The sequence below is a fragment of the Lampris incognitus genome, chromosome 8 (genome assembly GCF_029633865.1).
Source record: "Lampris incognitus isolate fLamInc1 chromosome 8, fLamInc1.hap2, whole genome shotgun sequence".
NCBI lineage: Eukaryota > Metazoa > Chordata > Actinopteri > Lampriformes > Lampridae > Lampris > Lampris incognitus.
In genome coordinates, this window is record NC_079218.1 from 54,385,431 (window position 1) to 54,405,601 (window position 20,171).

Consider the following 20,171-nt stretch of genomic DNA (forward strand, 5'->3'; position numbering starts at 1 on the left):
TGCTATTTTGGTCTCATCCGTCCACAAATTATTTTTCCAATAGCCTTCTGGCTTGTCCACCTGATCTTTAGCAAACTGCAGATGGGCAGCAATGTTCTTTTTGGAGAGCAGTGGCTTTCTCCTTGCAACCCTGCCATGCTCACCATTGTTGTTCAGTGTTCTCCTGATGGTGGACTCATGAACATTAACATTAGCCAATGTGAGAGAGGCCTTTAGTTGCTTAGAAGTTATCCTGTGTTCCTTTGTGACCTGGCCGACTATTACACACCTTGCTCTTGGAGTGATCTTTGATGGTCGACCACTCCTGGGGAGGGTAACAACGGTCTTGAATTTCCTCCAATTGTACACAGTCTATCTGACTGTGGAGTGGTGGAGTCCAAACTCTTTAGAGATTGTTTGTAACCTTTTCTTGCCTGATGAACATCAACAACGCTTTTTCTGAGGTCCTCAGAAATCTCCTTTGTTCTTGCACTTCCATAAACATGTGTTGTGAAGATCAGACTTTGATACATCCCTGTTCTGTAAATAAAACAGGGCACTCACTCACACCTGATTGTCATCCCTATGATTGAAAACACCTGACTCTAATTTCACCTTCAAATTAACTGCTAATTCTAGAGGTTCACATACTTCTGCCACTCACAGATATGTAATATTGGATCATTTTCCTCAATAAATAAATGAACAAGTATAATATTTTTATCTCATTAGTTTAATTGAGTTCTCTTTATCTACTTTTAGGACTTGTGTGAAAATCTAACGTTTTAGGTCATATTTATGCAGAAATATAGAAAATTCTAAGGGGTTCACAAACTTTCAAGCACCACTGTAGATTGCTACAGAGTATTTTACAAAAAAAAAAAGGAAAACCATGACAGAGAAGTGTTTGCCTTTTTGAGGGTACATATAGCATATGGCACTGTTTTTTTTTTAATTTTAACGTGAATTCTTCTTTGAACACAAGAATATTCCGAGGTGGCAATCTGAATCATTCACAAGAGCCCGGTCTCCAGCCAACACATTGTTGGAGGGCCTACTCTCTCTACAGGCCCCCTAACCCCATGGGCCCCAGTGCAACCTCACTGCATGCACTGTCTGTATTTTTGTCATTGTCATCTAGGTACAGCTGGCTGCCAAGCTTAACGCTTGGCTGGTATTAGAGACAGTGATGCATGTCGTCCTCATCCTAGAAGGAACAAACATGTCAATGTCCTCACAGATCTCTCACCAGAGGAGTGCTTCAGCTGCTCCTGTGGTTGTTGACCATGAGCAGTGCTTGCTCCCTGCCGACCCTTGACTCCGTCTGACGGGGAGTCTAAGACCGAGGACCAGCCCCAGACTCCTTCTCTGTCCCCACTCACCATGGGAGAACTCCCAAGCCAACTCAAAGACAGCGTTGGTTTCCCCTGCACTTCCTGTACTTTTTTATGGAAACTTGCATTGCTGGGGACAACTAGCCTCCAAGGCAGGGGCTGTGTAGCATCCCGGGGTCGATGTGGGGACTGGGGAAGCTCCCCAGCATGCCCCAGGGCAGCGGAGTTTTGAACAATTATCGTTGTTTTATTAGATTTTTTTCACAATTATTACCTTTACCATTAATATGTTGTAAACAGTTATAGCATTGTTTCCTTAGTTAACTGTTAGAAATAATGACGTAGGAACCACAAGTTATTTTGTGTGCATGATTGGAGCTGTTCCCCTTATGTGAGTGAGTGAATGTGTTAACAACTGTGTTGTTGTGCCGTTGCTGCCATTAAAATCACAATGTTAATAGTGAAATGTATCTCTGTGTGAGTTCTTGAATCAAGAATCCCTTGCTCACCTCAACATGGAGACCTCTGAAAGGAAACCACTGAGTGAAACAGACAAACTAGCCTTAGTGTAGTAAAAAGATTACAACCACGGTCAACGTTTGGCTAGTAAGCCACTAGCCAAACGTTGACCGTGGTTGACCGTGGTTGTCATCTTATGTCCCACCTCAAATTTTCACTTCAACTTGATCTGTGAATCTAAGTACCAATCCAACTGGGCTATCCTTTTAAACATGAGAGAAAGGCTCTTACTCGCCCTGATGTTGAAAGTCTTGATCTCGGCGCCCATGTCATTGGAGGCGTTGCATAAAGCACTGATGTCGGAGGTCACCTTGACGGACACCATGCTCTGTGTCACATGCTCATTGGCCTTGTTCACCACTTCATGCCACCTCTGCAGATGCGCACACACACACACACACACACACACACACACACACACACACACACACACACACACACCCGCACAATCTTAAAATCCAAACATTATAAACATAACTCATAACTAGGGTTTGACTTTGAGTGGTGAATTGAAGGCCATCAAAAACGTTGTGGTGACTACCTCCATCCACATGAAGTATTTGGTGTGAGACTGACTGTGACAGTATTTCTTCAAGTGTACCTGACTGCCAACAATGTTCCAGGAGATGGTGGGCAGCGGGTGGCCATGGGCCTCACAACTTAAGTTGACCAGCCTCCCTGTAGCCTCCTCTATCTCCACCTCCCTGTCTTCATTCAGCTGGGGAGCACCTGAGGAACATCAAGAGCCAGGTCACCCTTCGTGTTTACAACCACTCCTCCCCCACAGTCATGTGATATTAAAAAGTAAAGTGGCCAATTTAAACAGGCAAATTAATCGCAACCATTTTTCTGAGTTTGGACTTTCAGAGGTAATGGGGTGCAAATTTTGGCATGTGATGCAAAAAAACAAAACAAAACAGCAGCACATTTAATTTGCAGCTGTAAACACACCAAGCTGGTGGCTGGGTGTGTTGTTGATCTTCTTTACCTCCAAAAAGGCATGTGGTTCAAGAGTCGTAGTGAATAGGGCTGGGTTTAGGAGTCGCAGAACTATCTTCTTCTAGCCCTTTCCGTAGCCTTACCGTACCCATAGTCCCTTACTGTAGCCTTACCGTACCCTTACCGTAGCCTTACTGTACCCTTGCCCCATCAATGGTTCTTAAAGGCAGTGGAAGTCCATTTAGTCCATTTATAGCCTGTGTTTCTCACCCTCGCACAGTCATTGTTTACTTGATTTGTTGACAGCCTAGAAATCCCAAGCTATTTTACTGGTGTCACTCTTTTCAAGTGTTCATTCCTTCATTCATTCATCTCCAGCTGCTTCTCCGGGGTCGGGTCGTGGTGGCAGCAAGCTAAGTAGGGCACGCCAGATGTCCCTCTCCCCACCAACGCCCTCCAGCTACTCCTGGGGGATGGATCTCAAGGTGTTCCCAGGCCAGATTAGACATGCAGTCCCTCCAGCGAGTGCTGGGTCTACCCCGGGGTCTCCTCCCAGTTGGCTGTGCCCGGTAAACCTCCAAGGGAATGAGCCCAGGAGGCATCCTAATCAGATGCCTGAACAACCTCAACTGGCTCCTTTCGATGCGAAGGAGCAGCAGCTCTACTCCGAGCTCCCTCCGGATGCCCGAGCTCCTCACCCTATCTCTGAGGCTGACCCAGATACCCTACGGAGAAAACTAATTTCAGCTGCTTGTATCCGCGATCTCACCCTTTCAGTCACTACCCAAAGCTCATGACCATAGGTGAGGGTTGGAACGAACACCCTTTTCAAGTGGATCAGCTGAAATTAACAAGGCAATTTAAAGGAATCAAGAAAAGAAGATAGTTGGAAGTATTACAATTGCCAATTCAAATAAATGGTGGTGAAGGTGGCTGACCTTGGACGATGATGTGGACAGAGCTGGTGGTCCGCAGGGCAGGGAACGAAGGAACCGTCACGTGGCACACGTACTCCCCACTCGTGTCATAGGTGGCATCCTGCAGGGACAGCGTGTGCCCTCTGCCAACCTGCTTTCCATCCTGTTCCCATCACGTGTTCCCAGCGACAAACAAGACAGAATGAAACAAGTGGCCACGTGTAAGAAGGGAGAGACTTCAGAATGTAAAGGCAGGGATATTAGCATCCAAAAGAGATACTTAAATAAGCAGAGTGCCTGGTGAAATTCTGGAGTCACATAAATCTTTTCTTTTTCTTTTCCAGAAAGCAAGGCTATTGTACGGCTCCAACACTACTCAATGCCCCAAATTTGTCACCTGCAGGTTGGCATACCATGGAGGCAGGCATTTCTTAGCAGTTTATTTACCATTACTATGAACATTCAAAAAGAGCTATATATTTTTTTAAATTTCCTCCCCAGTTGTATCCGGCCAATTACGCCACTATTCTGAGCAATCCCGGTCACTCCTCCACCCCCTCTGCCGATCCAGGGAGGGCTGCAGACTACCACATATCTCCTCTGATACATGTGGAGTCACCAGCCGCTTCTTTTCACCTGACAGTGAGGAGTTTCACCAGGGGGACGTAGTGTGTGGAAGGATCATGTTATCCCCCCAGTTCCCCCTCCCCCCCGAACAGACACCCCAACCGACCAGAGGAGGCGCTAGTGCAGCGACCAGGACACATACCCACATCCGGCTTTCCACCCACAGACACGGCCAACTGCGTCTGTAGGGACGCCCGACCAAGCTGGAGGTAACACGAGGATTCGAACCGGCGATCCCTGTGTTGGTAGGCAATGGAATAGACTGCCACGCCACCCGGACGCCAAAAAGAGCTAAATTTTGAGCTAACTGGGATCTTCCATCAGCAAGTCTAGATCTTATAAACATCTGCCCAGGAACTCCTGCAGGAACTGAGAAAGTCAAAACACGTCTGGCTGGAGGTGTGCGGCGCACCTTGAACCAGGTGGTGGAGGTGTGCAGTGATGACAGGGCGTTGCAGGTGGCTGTCAGGCTCTCTCCTCTGAACATCACCTCTGAATCTTGTGGTACCACCACGGCCTTGTCCAGGTCTGAAGACATGCCAAGAACAGCCCAACACAAGGACAAGAAAAAGGTCCCCGGTGACAAGACTGGCCAAACATCTCCAACCAGCAAGTCTTACAACACAGCACAGTAAAAGCCTCTATAAAATGTCTTGTCAAATTGAAGAAAAAAAAGAATATAAAATTCATTACAATTTATGAACAAAAACATTACACATATCTTACTATGAACCCTTTATGTATTCATCAATTAACTGATTTGTCCACCTAGGTTTATCTTGTGAAATTAAAAGTGACGGTTGATTCTGAATTACAGTGCTATATAATTGGTGAAATACTAAATATAAATAAAAACCAATTTTCAGATTTAAATACAAAAACCCCCCAATAACAACAGGATTAAGATTCTCAATCCCTTAACAGACCCTGTCCACATGCCAACTGCAGCAGAGTCATTAAGTAGCCATAAAAATCATGTCGATATAGTAAAACAATCTTAGATGAGATGGCAGCGTCCATGCTTAACTGGACTCCAAAATATTTTATTGCATCTCAACTTTGAAGGTGGTAGTGTTAATCTGTGCATTTATGTGCTCGTGTGTGTGTGTCTAATAATTGTAAGTGTAGGACTCATGCGTTGGACCAAAGGACTCACAAATAGAAGATGGTCATCACTGGATAAGATGGACAACCAGCAAGTGTGTGTGTGTGTGTGTTGGTTGTGTACGGTCAGTTCTCACAGTGCACAGTGAGCTGCAGCTGTCCGGTGGCCTGGGTGGAGGAGTGTGTGTGCAGAGGCTGACACTGGTAAACTCCGCTGTGTCTGCGGGTCACTTGTGAAAGCACTAACGTGTCACCGCTGCTGCCCAGCTCTACTTCTGGCTCCTACGATGAAACACAGGGTGTGCATCCGTCATCGCAATCAAAATCAATCAGCGTTATACTATCTTTGTAATTATCCAACTTTGCACGTACTATTGCTAACATGAAGCAACAGGAATTTTTGGTTTACAAATTAGGAAATAAAGATCCAAGAATATCAAAGATTATTCAACTTGAGTGGGTAAGAGAGAAAAGGAAATGAGGGAAAGATTAGTGTCATCTACACACAGCACAAAAAGCAAAATAAAGGTCGATATTATCAAGGCTTCATATTAATCATATTATTTCACACTGAGTACTGTAGTGATGGGACATTTGATTATTTCACAGAACAACCATACAAATGTCTCAGGTCATGATCTTAGACTTAGACTTAGACTACTTTTATTGTCATTGCCTCATATGCATGTCTCATACACACAAGGGAATGAAATTATGTTTCACAAGGACCACAGTGTCGCATAAAAACAAATAACACACAATAAATATTAAAAACAAAAAGTGCATTAAAAGCAAAAATTACTTCACAGACCTAAACACCACAAGCACACCTGACACGGACAGTGAGAAAGACGGTTAAAAAGTCATTTTATGGAAGGTCTAAGTGTTCAGGCTGTTGAGGAACCTCACAGCTTGAGGAGTGAAACTGTTGCATAGTCTGGTGGAGGCAGCACTGATGCTCCGGTACCTCCTGCCAGAGGGTTGGAGGGTGAAGTGGATGTGGGAAGGGTGGGTGGGGTCCTTCATGATGCAGCTGAGAGCCTTCCGGGTGCACCGTGCATCATAGATGGCCTGGATGGATGGGAGAGCAGTTCCTATGATCTTTCCAGCCTTCTTCACTCTCCGCTGTAGGGGTTTGCAGTCGGAGGGAGGCCTTGCAGGTCCCATGCCAGACAGAGATCCAGCTGGTCAGGATGCTCTCTATGGTGCCTCTGTAGAATGTGATGAGGATGGGTGGGGGGAGACTCGCCTTCATCAGACACCACAGGAAGTGAGGACGAAGCTGGGCCTTCTTGGAGAGCGCAGTGACATGTGAGGACCAGGAGAGGTCCTCTGTGATGTGGACTCCCAGGAACTTAACACTGCTGACTCTCTCCACGTCCATACCATTGATGGTCAGAGGGGTATGGTGGGTGCTGGTCTTTCTAAAGTCAATAATGACCTCCTTAGTTTTTCCTATGTTTCAGAAGAGGTTGTTGTTCTTGCACCTCTTGATTGTGATTTCCACTACAGATGGTGCTGCAAGGTGCTTCACATCACAGCCTCCACAAACAGGACATGTAGGGTACACCAGAAGAAAGAATGATCCTGATTTATTTCTAACTAGTATATGGTCCTCTTGGTGCACTTGACCACAACATTTAATTAATAAATACACGAATGAATAAATTGGTGACTGACAACATTTCCCTCGACACCGGCAGCAACCATAATGTATTCGACACCCCTGCATGGCCCCCCCTCCTGCTGCACGCCAGGGCCTGGTTTACTGGATAACAGCTCATTCCAGCTACTAAAGAACACAGTGTTTTGCAAATATCTTGCATTTACTTGATATACTAATGTCAGTGTAGAGGCCTGCCGTACAATGTGTTGACTCCAAATGAGGCTACCGGGTATTCACCATACTTCCTCATGTTCGGAGGGGAAGCCCGTTTACCAGCAGACGTTTGCTTCAGGGTGTTGACAGATGGAACATCAACAACCTCCCACCTGAAATACGTAGCAAGGATGAAGAAAGAACTGCAAGCAGCCTATCAGTCGGCTCGATCCACTCCTGAAAAATGAACCAAGGTAACAAAGAAAGATATGACCGGAAAGTGAGAAAGTGCGTTGCCATTGCTTGAACCCCCGGGGATAGAGTCCTAATTCGAAACCTCGGCCTGAAAGGGAAACAAAAGCTTGCTGACCGCTAGAGTGCAAGTCCTTATGTAGTTGAGAGTCAGATGTCTGATCTTCCTGTCTATCGTCTTAAGCCTGTGGATGGTTCGGGACCCGTCAAGGGTGCACTCACTAAGGACACGGCTGCACTGTGCATTAGGCTGCGCCACCGATGACTTATCTGCTCTTGATACAGCTTATGGCACTACAGAGAGTGGAGCAGACCTTCTTGCCAAGTTCAGACACACATACCAGAATGAAGGAGAAAAACTCTCTGCTTTCCTGTTTCGTCTTGACAAACTTCTCCACTGCGCTCTTCTGAAGGGAGGAATTGAAGCTGAAGGCCTGAATCGAGCACGGAGGGAACGGCTCATCAAGGGTGCACTCTCTTAGACTGAAATCACACGGGCTGAGCTAAGCAGGATATCGAAGCTCACAAAAGAATCAAAGAATTATGGCAAATGCACTACTCCACTTACTTTACCCCTATTGAAACATGCATAAACGTGCAGACTAGAAAATACATTTCACATATCCATATTCCCGTATTTGGCAGGCCTCTACATTAGTTAATCTTAAATAAATGCGAAATAAAATAATGCTTTAGAATGGGAATGAAACTGTCAACCGTATCCTTTTCCAAGTGGGTCACATTAAAATCCCCTCAGCCTGTGAAGGCAGCTGAACTGGATTTTGACTTTTGTGTATTTTGGCGTGTGTGTGACATGGGAATGAGCAGCTCTCTGAGCCAGTATTTCAGTTTTCTGATGTGCAGCCCCAGAGGACTTCACTCCCCGGCCTGGCGATGCAGGGTCAGACATTGCCGACACATGCGGAGACCTCGAACACTCAGTTCCACGAGGGGCACGAGATGTCTGCATAACAAAAACATTCCCTGCATGTCTCAGCTACTTAGCCATTCTCTCTTGTTGCCAGATCGGAGCCTTGACTTCTCCATGAGGAGAAAAGACCTTTCATTCTTACTTGTTCTCTGTGGAAAATGAAGGGAGGTGGGGGAAAGCCATCGCCTTGGCAGTGCAGCACCACCGTATCGCCCTCTTTGACCAAGCCCTGGGGGGAGTCTTTCCAAAGCTTAACCACGGTCGTAGGGTCTGCAAATGCACCATGCATGCAAATACACACACACACAGACACACACACACATGTGCAAAGTAATGTTGATCAATTACCCAGAGACATAATAAAGACACTTTTCCAAGGCCGGATATACATTTAAGGCTCACAACAGTAGCTGTTTTGGCCCAGACACACGGCGTACTAAGAGATTTAAATTACAGACCTGTCTTGAAAACATTGTGGTTATTACAAAAAATCCTTCACTGTATGGTTGGAATTAAACATTATACATTATACAACATTACTGACACTGATTTGTTTCTGAAAACATGTGTCTTTGCGATCACGTGAGGAGGAACATGGGAACTAATACGATCAGGAGTGGGCCTCTGCTAACCTTAGAAGATCTAGACAGCAAGGCACAAACTGTAACATCATAGCACAAGGGACCCAGATTAAGTCACCAAGTCATCAAAAATGGTGCACATTTGTATATATTTCAAATTTCACATATGTAACAAAGGGAGTTATTTGGTAAAGCGCAAGGCAGGCATATCATGAATAAATACTCAGTCAGCATGCAGGTTTCACGGTGCTTACAGTGCACGGTGATGTTAATTTCCACTGATTCGACCGTCCTGATGGCTCCGGGGACAAAAAAGCTGACCTCGCAAGAAAAGTGAGAATCCTTATCCTCCTTCGTTACTTTGTAGTGCAGCTCACTCTGGACAGTGTAGAAGCCGGACTCCCGGGTCACCAGCGTCACCACGTTCACACCTTGGTAAAGCAGAGGAAGAGTACGGACAATACTGACGGCTCAGGTCAAATCAACACTGAGAAAGGCATCACATTTAAGACAAGGCTACATAATTGTCTTGTCCTTTCTGTCAGAGCTTGGAATATCACGCACCAAAAAATATAAAATACTTAAACAGAAAAAACAGGAGACTTTTTTACTTTAAATGTAATATGTATGATATGTTGGTCTTCTGAAGAAAAATAGGATTAGTATACAGGGGTTGATAAACAGTACTGACTGAAAGAAGATAAATCATTCAACCAGGGCTGTCCCGGGGGGGTGGGGGTGGATGGGGGGCAGGCACAGGCAAATCATCATTTTGCAGGGTGAATTGTACTGCACAGCGGTGTTATACGGTGATGTGTCAAAACATTATGGCCTCACAGATGAACCGAATAACGCTGATCATCTCCAAACAAGGGTGCATGTCAAGGTCTGGGTAGATTAGATGGTAAGTGAACAGTCAGTCCTCATAGTCAACATGTTGGATAGAGGAGAAATGGCCAGGGGCAAAGACCTCAGTGGCTTTGACAGGGGCCAAATTGTTATGGCCAGACGACTGATCAGAACGTCTCTGAAACAGCAAGGCTCGTAGGATGCTCTCAGTCAGCAGCGGTGAGTACCTACCGACAGTGGTCCGAGGAGGGACAAATCACAAACCCACCACAGGGTGTTGGGTGCCCAATGCTCATCGATGCATAAGGGCAACGAAGGCTATCCTGTCTGGTCCGAACCCACTGAAGGTCTACTGTGGCATAAATCCCACTGTGTAGCTGTAGACTGGTTAGAGTACCCATGATGACCCCTGTCCACCAGCAAAAGCCCCTTAAATGGGCACGCAAGCATTGGAACTGGACCTTGGAGCAGTGGAAGAAGGTCACCTGGTCCAATGAGTCCTGTTTTCTTTTAGATCACATGGATGGTCGTGTAAGTGTGCGTTGTTTACCTGGGGAAGTGATAGCACCAGGACGCACTATGGGAAGATGACAAGCCAGGGGAGGCAGTGTGATGCTCTGGGCAATGTTCTGCTGGGATACCCTGGGTCCAGCCAGTCATGTGGATGTCAATTTGACATGTGCCACCTACCTAAACATCCTTGCAGACTAGGTACACCCCTTCATGGCAATGGTATTCCCTGATGGTAATGGTCTCTTTCAGCAGGATAATGCACCCTGCCACACTGCACACATTTTTTGGGAATGGTTTGAGAAACATGATGAAGTGTTCAAGGTGTTGCCCTGGCCTTAAGTCCAGAGTGTCCCCCTTGTTGTGTGTGGGCTCTGTCACATGCTGAGTCCATCCATAATGATCAAGAACACAACACAGTTTAGTTCCTTTGTCCAGGGGGTTGTCAGCATGGATGTTTAAATCACCAGCCACAACTACACTGTCAAATGCAATACAGATTATAGACAGCAGTTCAGTTAAGTCATAAAAACCTGCATTGCATTTAGGTGGCCTATAGATATTTAGAAATATAACTGGAGAAGAGGACCTCAACTGAACAGTCACATATTCAAAAGAATTAAAATTTCCATAAACTATCATCTTGCATTGGAGCAAATCATTAAAGAAAATGGCAACTCCACCTCCTTTCTTATTCTGTCTGGTTTCGCTCACAAAACTGAAGCTGGCGGGGGTTGACTCAGTAAGAACAGTTGTGCTGTTGTCTTGGTCTAACCAGGTTTCAGCTGAAAACATGAAATTGAGATTGAGCTGGATGATATAATCATTGATTAAAAATGTTTTTTTTTGCCAAAGACCTGATGTTTATTAATATATGTTTCAATTTAGTGTGTTAAAAGTATTACTTTTTTGCCACAGGCTGGTCTACAACTGGAGTCAGACTAGATAAAGTAGCTGTGCACTTAGAGTACACTTTGGTCCTCCTGAAGCTGGTCAAAACAGTAAGTGCAGACCTTGGAGTTGCTCCTCGCTGTCTGGGGTGGGCTGTAACAGCAGCAATGGGTCTATACCCAGTAAGCAGAGGGAGACATGAGCTGGGGTGGGGGTAAGGACCCAGTCGGTCCTAGTGGTCAGCATGCCCTGTAATGCTGACTGAAGGGAGACTGCTCTTTGATTATTTGGATAAGTGGGCACTTTTGGTGCTGCATAATAGCTCGTCAATCCCTTTTATCTGCATCCTTAGGTTGTGTGAGATCATCATCATCATCATCATTACATTTATATAGCGCTTCACATTTTCTTATTAAGACATTGTTTTGGGTTTCCAGAATCTAATGGTGTCTTGATTACTTATAATAGTTACCATTAAAATCCACCATCTGATTCTTGGTTAATAAAAAATAATCATCTCTGAGAGGTGGTGGGGTGGGGGGGGGGCGAGCTGGGAATGATCCATGGTGTTGTCCTTGTTTTCTTCGGTAGGAAAGATTGCTCTACTTTTCCCAGATTTTCCTGACCCTTTCCAAATGCCAGCAGTGGGGTGCTGGAATTCACAGGTTAAGTTGGCAGTAAGCAAGTGGACCCCCACTCTGTTTAAATGACGTATTTAATGCCAACAAGCGGCTGAAACGTTCAATTCCTTTCACTAAAGTGGGGATTGGACCTGACACAAATATCTGAGCAGGGACTTGTAGAATGTCCATTAGGTCCCTTTTTAACAGCTCTGAGACATGAGTCATTCCAACATGCACAATAAGTGTGTCTGTGCCCGGAAGAAGTATTTGGACCATGTCACTAACCGTAGCATTGGGTAGACAGACAGTAACTTCATTAGCTTTAGCAGCTACTGATCTGTCGTTTACCTCTGGGTGCCGCCAAGAGACGCTCCTCGTGGTGTGTCACGGGCCATGGCTGCACAGGTCTCGGTGTTAGCTTCTGAGCTAGCGGTGCTAATGCTAGCTGTGGCATTACCATTGTGCTCACTGACAGCCAATAGCACATATCCAGATCCGATGTGGTTTCGGTCTCAAGCGGGTTCAGGCCAGACCAGGAAATAGTGTATGCATAGTCATCGGTGCAGGGCTCATTATGTCTGAAAGCCACTCCGCAACACGCTTCATGTCCCTGGTTCTGACCGTAAGCCGGTTCTGGGACATCAGCTTGGGAAGCAGCAAAAGAGTGTCAGTAAGTTTTTCGTCCTCTTGTATTTGGTAGCAGATATTCTTTTTTAAACTGTGATTTTCTGGCTGAGGGTGGCACAGCTCAGTGGAGGGAGAAGAGAGATTCCCAAAGTAAAACAAAGCCTCCGGCTGTCCAACTTCTGGGAACATAAACCTGGTTTATGCTCTCTTCAACTTTAACTGAATAGGATCAAAACAAAGAAAACCCAATTTGGTTCCCAAGGGCAGCGGGACTCGTGTTTCAGCCTCCGTGCCATGGACAGACAATCTCTTCTCTTCAGAGAGATGAAATCTGAAAACTCGGAAAATCGTGGTCACTTTTACAAATAAACAAGTTGTTAAGTACTGCTCATGGAGAAGTAGCAAAAAGTTAAAAAAAGGTAGGACAACTTGGAAAGTCAAAGAGCAAAGTGGAGAGCAAGAGCAAAAGCATCTGTACTGTAGTGTGAGCGGGAGCACAAGATCAAGACAAACTTGAAATAATCAACCATTTAGGCTACATACTGTCTCTGGAGTAACAGCTCTAACAGCTGTGAGGGTGCAGGTATTCCCCAATCCTCTGTAGATAGGATGTGTGACTATTTTAACTGTAATTAATGGTCAGAACAATTTGCATATAGAAATGGCATCAGATCTCGGCTTTTGCTCATTATGCAACATGCACGTTACTCCTGTCTGTGCCCTTGACCAAGGTAATGGGAAAAGAACTGGAGTTGGTCCCCGGGCACAGCATGAAGGCAGCAGCCCCTTGCTCCTATAGCTACATAGATCACAGCTAGGATAGGTTAATTTGCAGTTATTGCATTTCCCCAAGGGGATTAATAAAGGAAACTTAATCAGCGGTCACTTGGGATCGAGTATGACTGTCCTCCTTCTAGGTCCTTGTGTGTATCCTTGCAGCAGGACGCCTGCGTCTGACAGCTTTTTATGTGGAGTGGCTGATGCACCTGCAGCCATCACATGGTCCTTGTCAGGGGGTGGCCAGAGTCCGATGGCATGGAAAACCAAGATGATTGGGGACCACCCTCTGTTGCAGCCTTCATCAGCGTTCACTTACACTGTCTTCTGGCAGTTCCGCTGTTGAGGTCTTTGTTGGATCGTGCTTCATCTGGAACCTCCCTCTTGACTTTTCCACCTTGGGTGACCCTACCAGGAGCCAAGCTCCCGACGGCATAGCTCTTGGGCTCATTAGTACAAGCAAGCTTGTACTACAACATTGTTGTGAAGTACTGTTTTTAACTATTTTTTGTAAGTATTCATAGCTATTTCCAAAGCACCAGGACATTGTGTGACGTTCTCAGTCCAAGATCCGAATCAATACCACAAAGACAGTAAAAAGTATCACATTTGATGGTCATTGCGTGTAAAAAAATATGTAGTTTTTCTATATTTCTTCCTATATTTCTCTTTGCTGAAAGAAAATATGTGAGAAGAGAGACTTTATCCATCTTAGAGCTACACACTAGAGCACACATGCATGTAGGGGAGTGGTGACTGAAGAAATGTTCCTTCTATATTTTCCCATCCTACCGTCCTTCCTTCAGGGGCAGCCAGGAGTGGTCGGCAGCGCTTTCCTTTGGTGCATGGGGACCAATTCCAGGTGGACATCCATGTTGTGGTCAGGGATAGGACAGGAGAGTGTTCTGCATGTTTTTATTGGCCGTGTCTTTTCTTTTGTTTTTTAAACCCATACAAAAGCGTTAGCATGCTCAATGGCCGCTTTCCTCTGCCCACTCAAGATGCTGATTTCCTTGCGTATGTCGCTGTTCTGTGTCCGCTTTCTCATCCATTTTTGCCAGCAGGTCAGATTTTAAAGACGTAGTTGCCAGGAGTATAGCTGACTGACCTGAGTCCGCTGAGTTCACACCCTCTGCATGTTCAGTCACCTTAGCATTCCTCCTCAGATCATGTGTACTATTCATCTCTGTGAATAGTACACATGGCCGTAGTGTGAATAGTACTACCCACAGACTGTGAATAACACAGCGAGTGATGAAACGTTTCTCTCTCATTAAACGTTGTGTCCAGATGAACTGATTCACCTTTCTGTGGTTTTCTTACCTAGATTATTGAGCATGCATGAAGATATTATGACATAAGGTTTTTATGGGGCCTCAGCCCCTATAGGTAAGCTTTTGAACATGATACTGTATAATGGCTTGGGATGGGGGGTTGGGGAGATGCCAGCAGTGGGTGTTACATGTTACATTTAGGGGTTATTTCTTTTTTTATTTAAAGTTTTTATTGAATTGTATAAGAAAATTTAAAGAATTTTAAAAAATAAAATAAAACAGGCAGGTAACCTAGCAGACATTGATATAAGAAAGGCAGTTGTTTGGTTACAGTAATGTGGTGGGCATTAGTACATGTCAACAATTACAGATGTACTGTACCAAGCCATCAGATTTTTGTCAGGATTAGGTTGCTCCCTCCAGACATATACCCACTACGGCTGTCCCATTGTTCTTTAACCATATCATTTTTCCAGTTCAATCTTCCCAGCGTGTTTTCATATGCAAGTTTCAAATCATCTGTTCCCTCCACATTTTCACTGTAGGAGTTTGAGGCTCTTTCCAACATCTAAGAATCAACCAGCCACAGGATGTTAAGTCAGTTGTCTAAATGCAAATTTACTCAACTACGGCACTACAGTTTTCTCCCTAAGGAGACTCAGCTTTGATGATCTCAGCAGCTCACATTCTGACATGTAGTAGTGGCTAACCATTCACCAATATATATTCCAGAACATTCCTCCATAAAGGAGGAACCACTGGACATTCCCATAATGCGTACATGTATACCTTCTTCTGTTTTACATTTCCAACAAAAACTGTGTTTAATTAGACCCATTTTATCGAGCCTTGTTGGAGTATAATAATATCTATGAAGTATTTTATATTGAATAAATTTGCCTCTGGCTTCTCTGATAAACTCCCCCTTTGTTGAAAAGAATCCTCTCCCATGTTTCTCGATCAAATGTACAACCCAAGTCTTTTTCCCATATCATCCCAAGATTTTTACAATCATTGTTATTTACCCAAGGATATATCTCCCTTTGATGCTTTATGAAACATTATTGGTAGCTGTAAGTAGTACTCTATTGGTTTTTTTTTTTTTCAGCGGTATGGAGCTTGGTGACACAGTTGCCAGTAAAATCAGCAGCTCTCTTTAGCTCCTTCAGTTGGGTATCATGTGAAGTTAGCGAGGTCTGCAGGCTAATGACCGATGTTGTCACTTTTCAGAGAATCAATGTCCAGTTTAATATCAGCCCATAGGTCCCGAATAGCCACCCCAATTTTTGTGCAAATAGAATTCTGAAGTGAGTCCAGTGCCTGGGAAAATCCTCTTCGGAGTTAGCGTGTTGTCTCAGCCTTGGGCTTGCCTGGGCTTTTGGTCAATGCTGCTGATGCCATGCCCGAGGAGGCAGCACCATGCTGTTTCATCAACTGGTTTCTAGTACTGGAAGCCATCATTACGGTTTTGAAACAGTTCTGGCTTGTTATTTGACATTTACGAGACTTGATAGCTTCTGAATTCAACTCTCACTGTTGTTTTGACAGATTTATATTAAGTTGTAAAGTTGACCTTATAGTAGCTTGCAAGAAATACATCTACAGCCTAACCTGCCCAACAGCGCTCTGGGGTTCTTTTTGATGTTGGGGGAAACCCATGTCAGCAAGGGGAGAACATGTAAACTCCACACAGAAAGGCCCATAGTTGAGAGATAACCCACCTACCTGAGCATTGGGGGAACATACAGAGTACAGACAGCCACTGCACACCAACAGGCCTGGGAAAAAACATGCAACTCCCCCAGTGCTAACCCCATCCCAGGTGGGAATAAAACCCAGCACCTTCTTGCTATGAGGCAGCACTGTCGGCACGGCACCACTGAGCCATATAAAAGTGAGCTATACACACAAACTAGTAGAACTGCCTCCTTGCTCAGGGGTGTCTAGATTGGTTTAAGCCTCTGAGAAATCTCACTGTGCTTCGGGCAAGGCGAGATGTCTCAGTGGCTGAATACAGAGCCTACGGTAGATGCAGAGAGTAGCTTTTTTTCTCAAAGCACTTGCTTTAGTAATTTACTGACAGCATTTACTGACATTTTCACCAAATTCAAGCAAAGAAAAATGTACCTATGGCAGCTTCAATATGGCCACAAACCAGTAAAAAAGGCAGTTTGTGCCATGAGAGCATAAAAACGCCAAGTGCAAGAAGAAAGGGGTTCAACAGTAAAATGTTTCCCAATCCAGTACCCAAGGCCCTCCTACCCTGCGTATTCTCATTGTAACCCTGCATATGTAGGCCTGCTTACACTTAACTGAAGCAAACGAAAAATGCAACAAAGCATAAACTTCACCCCTGAATCAGACCGAGTCTATCAAACTATGGCTGTGCAAGTGTCCGGAGTTTCCTTGTTTCACTTGTGGTGATTGTCCCCCTCTTGGAGAAGTGCTGCTGATTGATTGTTTAGCTGATCAAACATGCCAAAGAGGGGGACCGGTGGCAGCAATAAATGTGTAACAAAAACCCTGCGCTCTTGTCATCCCTCAGATCATCCACAGGCCAGAGTTATTGTAAGCGATTCTTGATCATTAATGAAGATTGCCTTTGCAGATGGAGAACCTCAACTCCACTTGCAGGTTAACTCTGTCTAGAACAGATTAGCATGAATATTACGTGTTGTATGCCAAGCCTGTCGATAGTACAGGAAAAAAAATGAAAAAAGAAAAAGGAAAAGTCCTCCCAGAAGAGTAGCTGCAAAGGGGGGGGGGGGGGTGAATCAACTCCATATTAATGCCCACAGTTTTTGAACGAGATGTTCATTAAATCTCACATCCCATTCACTGGAGTTTTTTTTCTTTCTTGTATGCCCCCCAAGTGTAGTGTGATATAACTAAACAATTATTGTATTTTTTAGGAGAAGAAATATATTATTCTTACAAACACAAAAATAAAATGTGAATTTCTACAACCTAGTGTAAAACAGATGTAAATGTATTGCAGATAAAAGTGACAAGTATTAGAAGACATTTTTTGTTTCATGGGACCTTTGAGTTACTGGCAAAATTGTTTTTTATCTGCAGAAGATATCTCTATATTTTGTACTTACGTCCTTGTGCAGGCATTAGTGGTATGCCATTTCTGTGCCAGGTAATATTGGGCTTGGGGAAACCGTTCTGCACCTCACATGATGCGACCTGAAAAACAATTCATACTTCTTTCACAATTCACACATCTTTCATAATATTTTTTATTTTGTAGACAGGCAATGCTGCTCAGTCAGAAACAAAACAAAAGGCACTGAAAGTAGTGTGGTGTGGTGGCCACGTATTGGGGACAGAATTCCCCCCAGGAACTAAGGGTTAAGTCATGGTTGCCCTGGCAGGTTAACGCAGGGTTAAGTCATGGTTGCCCTGGCAGGTTAACGCAGGGTTAAGTCATGGTTGCCCTGGCAGGTTAACGCAGGGTTTACTCATGGTTGCCCTGGCAGGTTAACGCAGGGTTAAGTTATGGTTGCCCTGGCAGGTTAACGCAGGGTTAAGTTATGGTTGTCCAGCCAGTTTTCTGGTTATTCTTGCCGCCTCCGCTCAGTCGAGCTGTGGTTTTGTTGTCTCTCTGATTTACCGTGGATTAAAGAAAGTTGCCTACACGGCTAAAGTGTGAACCTACGGTCTTCTCCGTTCCGTCGGCTCTACACTGGTGACCCCGACGTCGGTTTTCGGATAAGTTTTCTGAAACCACACACATTATGGCTACGAACGCCGTTGCAATTAAACCGCCGGAGTTTTGGGAGTCTTCCGCGGCTCCGTGGTTCACGCAGGCTGAGGCACAGTTCGCGCCGCTCAGAGACATAACAGCAGACGAGACCAGGTGCTACTACGTAGTGGCGGCGCTGGGGGGCGCTACGGCTTCCAGGATAAGCGGTTTCATAACCAACCCACCGGCCGATGGTAAATACGCCGCACTTAAACATCTCCTCCTGGAAACCTTTGAACTGTCAACAACGGAGAGAGCACGTCGCCTCTTCGCAGTTCAGGGCTTGGGAGATGGCAAACCATCGGAGCTAATGAGCAGGATGTTAAACCTACTGGGTCAAGAAAAGCCATGTTTCCTGTTTATGGAGCTGTTTCTGCGCAACATGCCGCCCCACGTCCAGACTGCGCTCGCTAACTCCACCATCACTGATCCCCGTGAGCTGGCAAAGGAGGCTGACCGATTCTTCGTCGCTACACAACGTTCCTCCCATGCCGGGGTGCTGGCTCCTACCTTCACTGGCCCCCCGCCGACATCGCGGGCGTGGCCCGACGGTGGCGCCACAGCATCAGACCGCTACAAGCCCTCTGGACTCTGTATGTACCACGCTCGATTTGGTGCGAAAGCTAAACGGTGCCGTTCCCCCAGCAACTACAGGCCGACCGGAAACGAGAGGGCCAACACTCAGTAGTGGCCATGAGTGTTGGCGATACGAGCAGGCTACTCTTCATTCTCGACACCATCTCCGGTCGGCGATTTCTCTGTGACACGGGCGCACAGAGAAGCGTGCTCCCTGCTACTGACGTCGACATCATGGGCGGGGAGCGGGGCCCCCAGTTGGCGACGGCTGACGGCAGCCCTATCCACACCTATGGCGTGCGGTCTGTAGAACTGTGTTTTGGTGGACAACGTTTCACGTGGGAGTTCGTCATGGCCAATGTAACGCTTCCCCTCCTCGGAGCTGATTTTTTGTGCGCTTACGGTTTGCTAGTGGACATTCAGAACAGCCGTCTGGTCGACGCCTTAACCTTCTCCTCCTTCGCATGTACGCGGGGGGGAAGCGGCCTATGCAGGTCTAGCCAACTCTCTCTCAGAGGCAGACAAGTTCAACCGCCTCTTCGCTGAGTTCCCTGACCTCACCCAGCCTACCTTCTCTGCACCCACCGCTAAGCATGGGGTGGAGCATCACATTGCTACGAAGGGGCCCCCAGTCTACGCCAGAGCCAGGCGTCTCGACCCCGCCAAACTCGCCATTGCCAAGTCTGAGTTCGAGCACCTGGAACGCATGGGGATCATCCGCCGCTCTGACAGCCCGTGGGCGTCCCCACTCCACATCGTCACTAAGCCTGATGGAGGTTGGCGCTCATGCGGGGACTACCGCCGACTAAATGACGCCACCACGCCCGACCGCTATCCTGTCCCGCATATCCAGGACTTTTCTGCAAACCTGTCTGGCAAACGCGTCTTCTCAAAAGTCGACCTGGTCCGTGGTTATCATCAAGTTCCCGTGCACCCCTCGGACATCCCCAAGACAGCAGTGACTACCCCATTCGGCCTATTTGAATTCCTACGAATGCCATTTCGACTCAAAAACGCGGCCCAGTCCTTTCAGCGGCTGATGGATTCAGTGCTCCGTGGCCTTCCTTTCATCTTCGTCTATTTGGACGACATACTCATCGCCAGCGCCTCCGAGGAAGAACACCTGTCCCATCTTCACGTCCTCTTCCCACGCCTCAGCCAGCATGGGCTGATCGTCAACCCGGCGAAGTGCCGGTTCGGGCTGACGGCCATTGATTTCCTCGGGCACCGCATCACTGGGGACGGGGCGGTCCCCCTGCCCTCAAAGGTGGAAGCGGTGGCGGCCTTTCCG

General features: G+C 46.0%; 1 protein-coding gene across 1 annotated transcript in view; it reads right to left on the bottom strand.

Annotated features, from left to right (window-relative positions):
- LOC130116453 (cell surface glycoprotein MUC18-like) overlaps window positions 1-20,171 on the bottom strand; it is a 53,423-nt gene that overhangs the window by 19,574 nt on the left and 13,678 nt on the right. The window contains exons 5-12 of the mRNA XM_056284359.1: window positions 17,658-17,745; window positions 9,257-9,433; window positions 8,564-8,691; window positions 5,557-5,701; window positions 4,728-4,843; window positions 3,710-3,851; window positions 2,434-2,561; window positions 2,064-2,205 (exon numbers count right to left, since the gene is read on the bottom strand). Coding sequence (XP_056140334.1) covers window positions 2,064-2,205; window positions 2,434-2,561; window positions 3,710-3,851; window positions 4,728-4,843; window positions 5,557-5,701; window positions 8,564-8,691; window positions 9,257-9,433; window positions 17,658-17,745 — 1,066 coding nt within the window. The remainder of the gene's footprint in view (window positions 1-2,063; window positions 2,206-2,433; window positions 2,562-3,709; window positions 3,852-4,727; window positions 4,844-5,556; window positions 5,702-8,563; window positions 8,692-9,256; window positions 9,434-17,657; window positions 17,746-20,171) is intronic.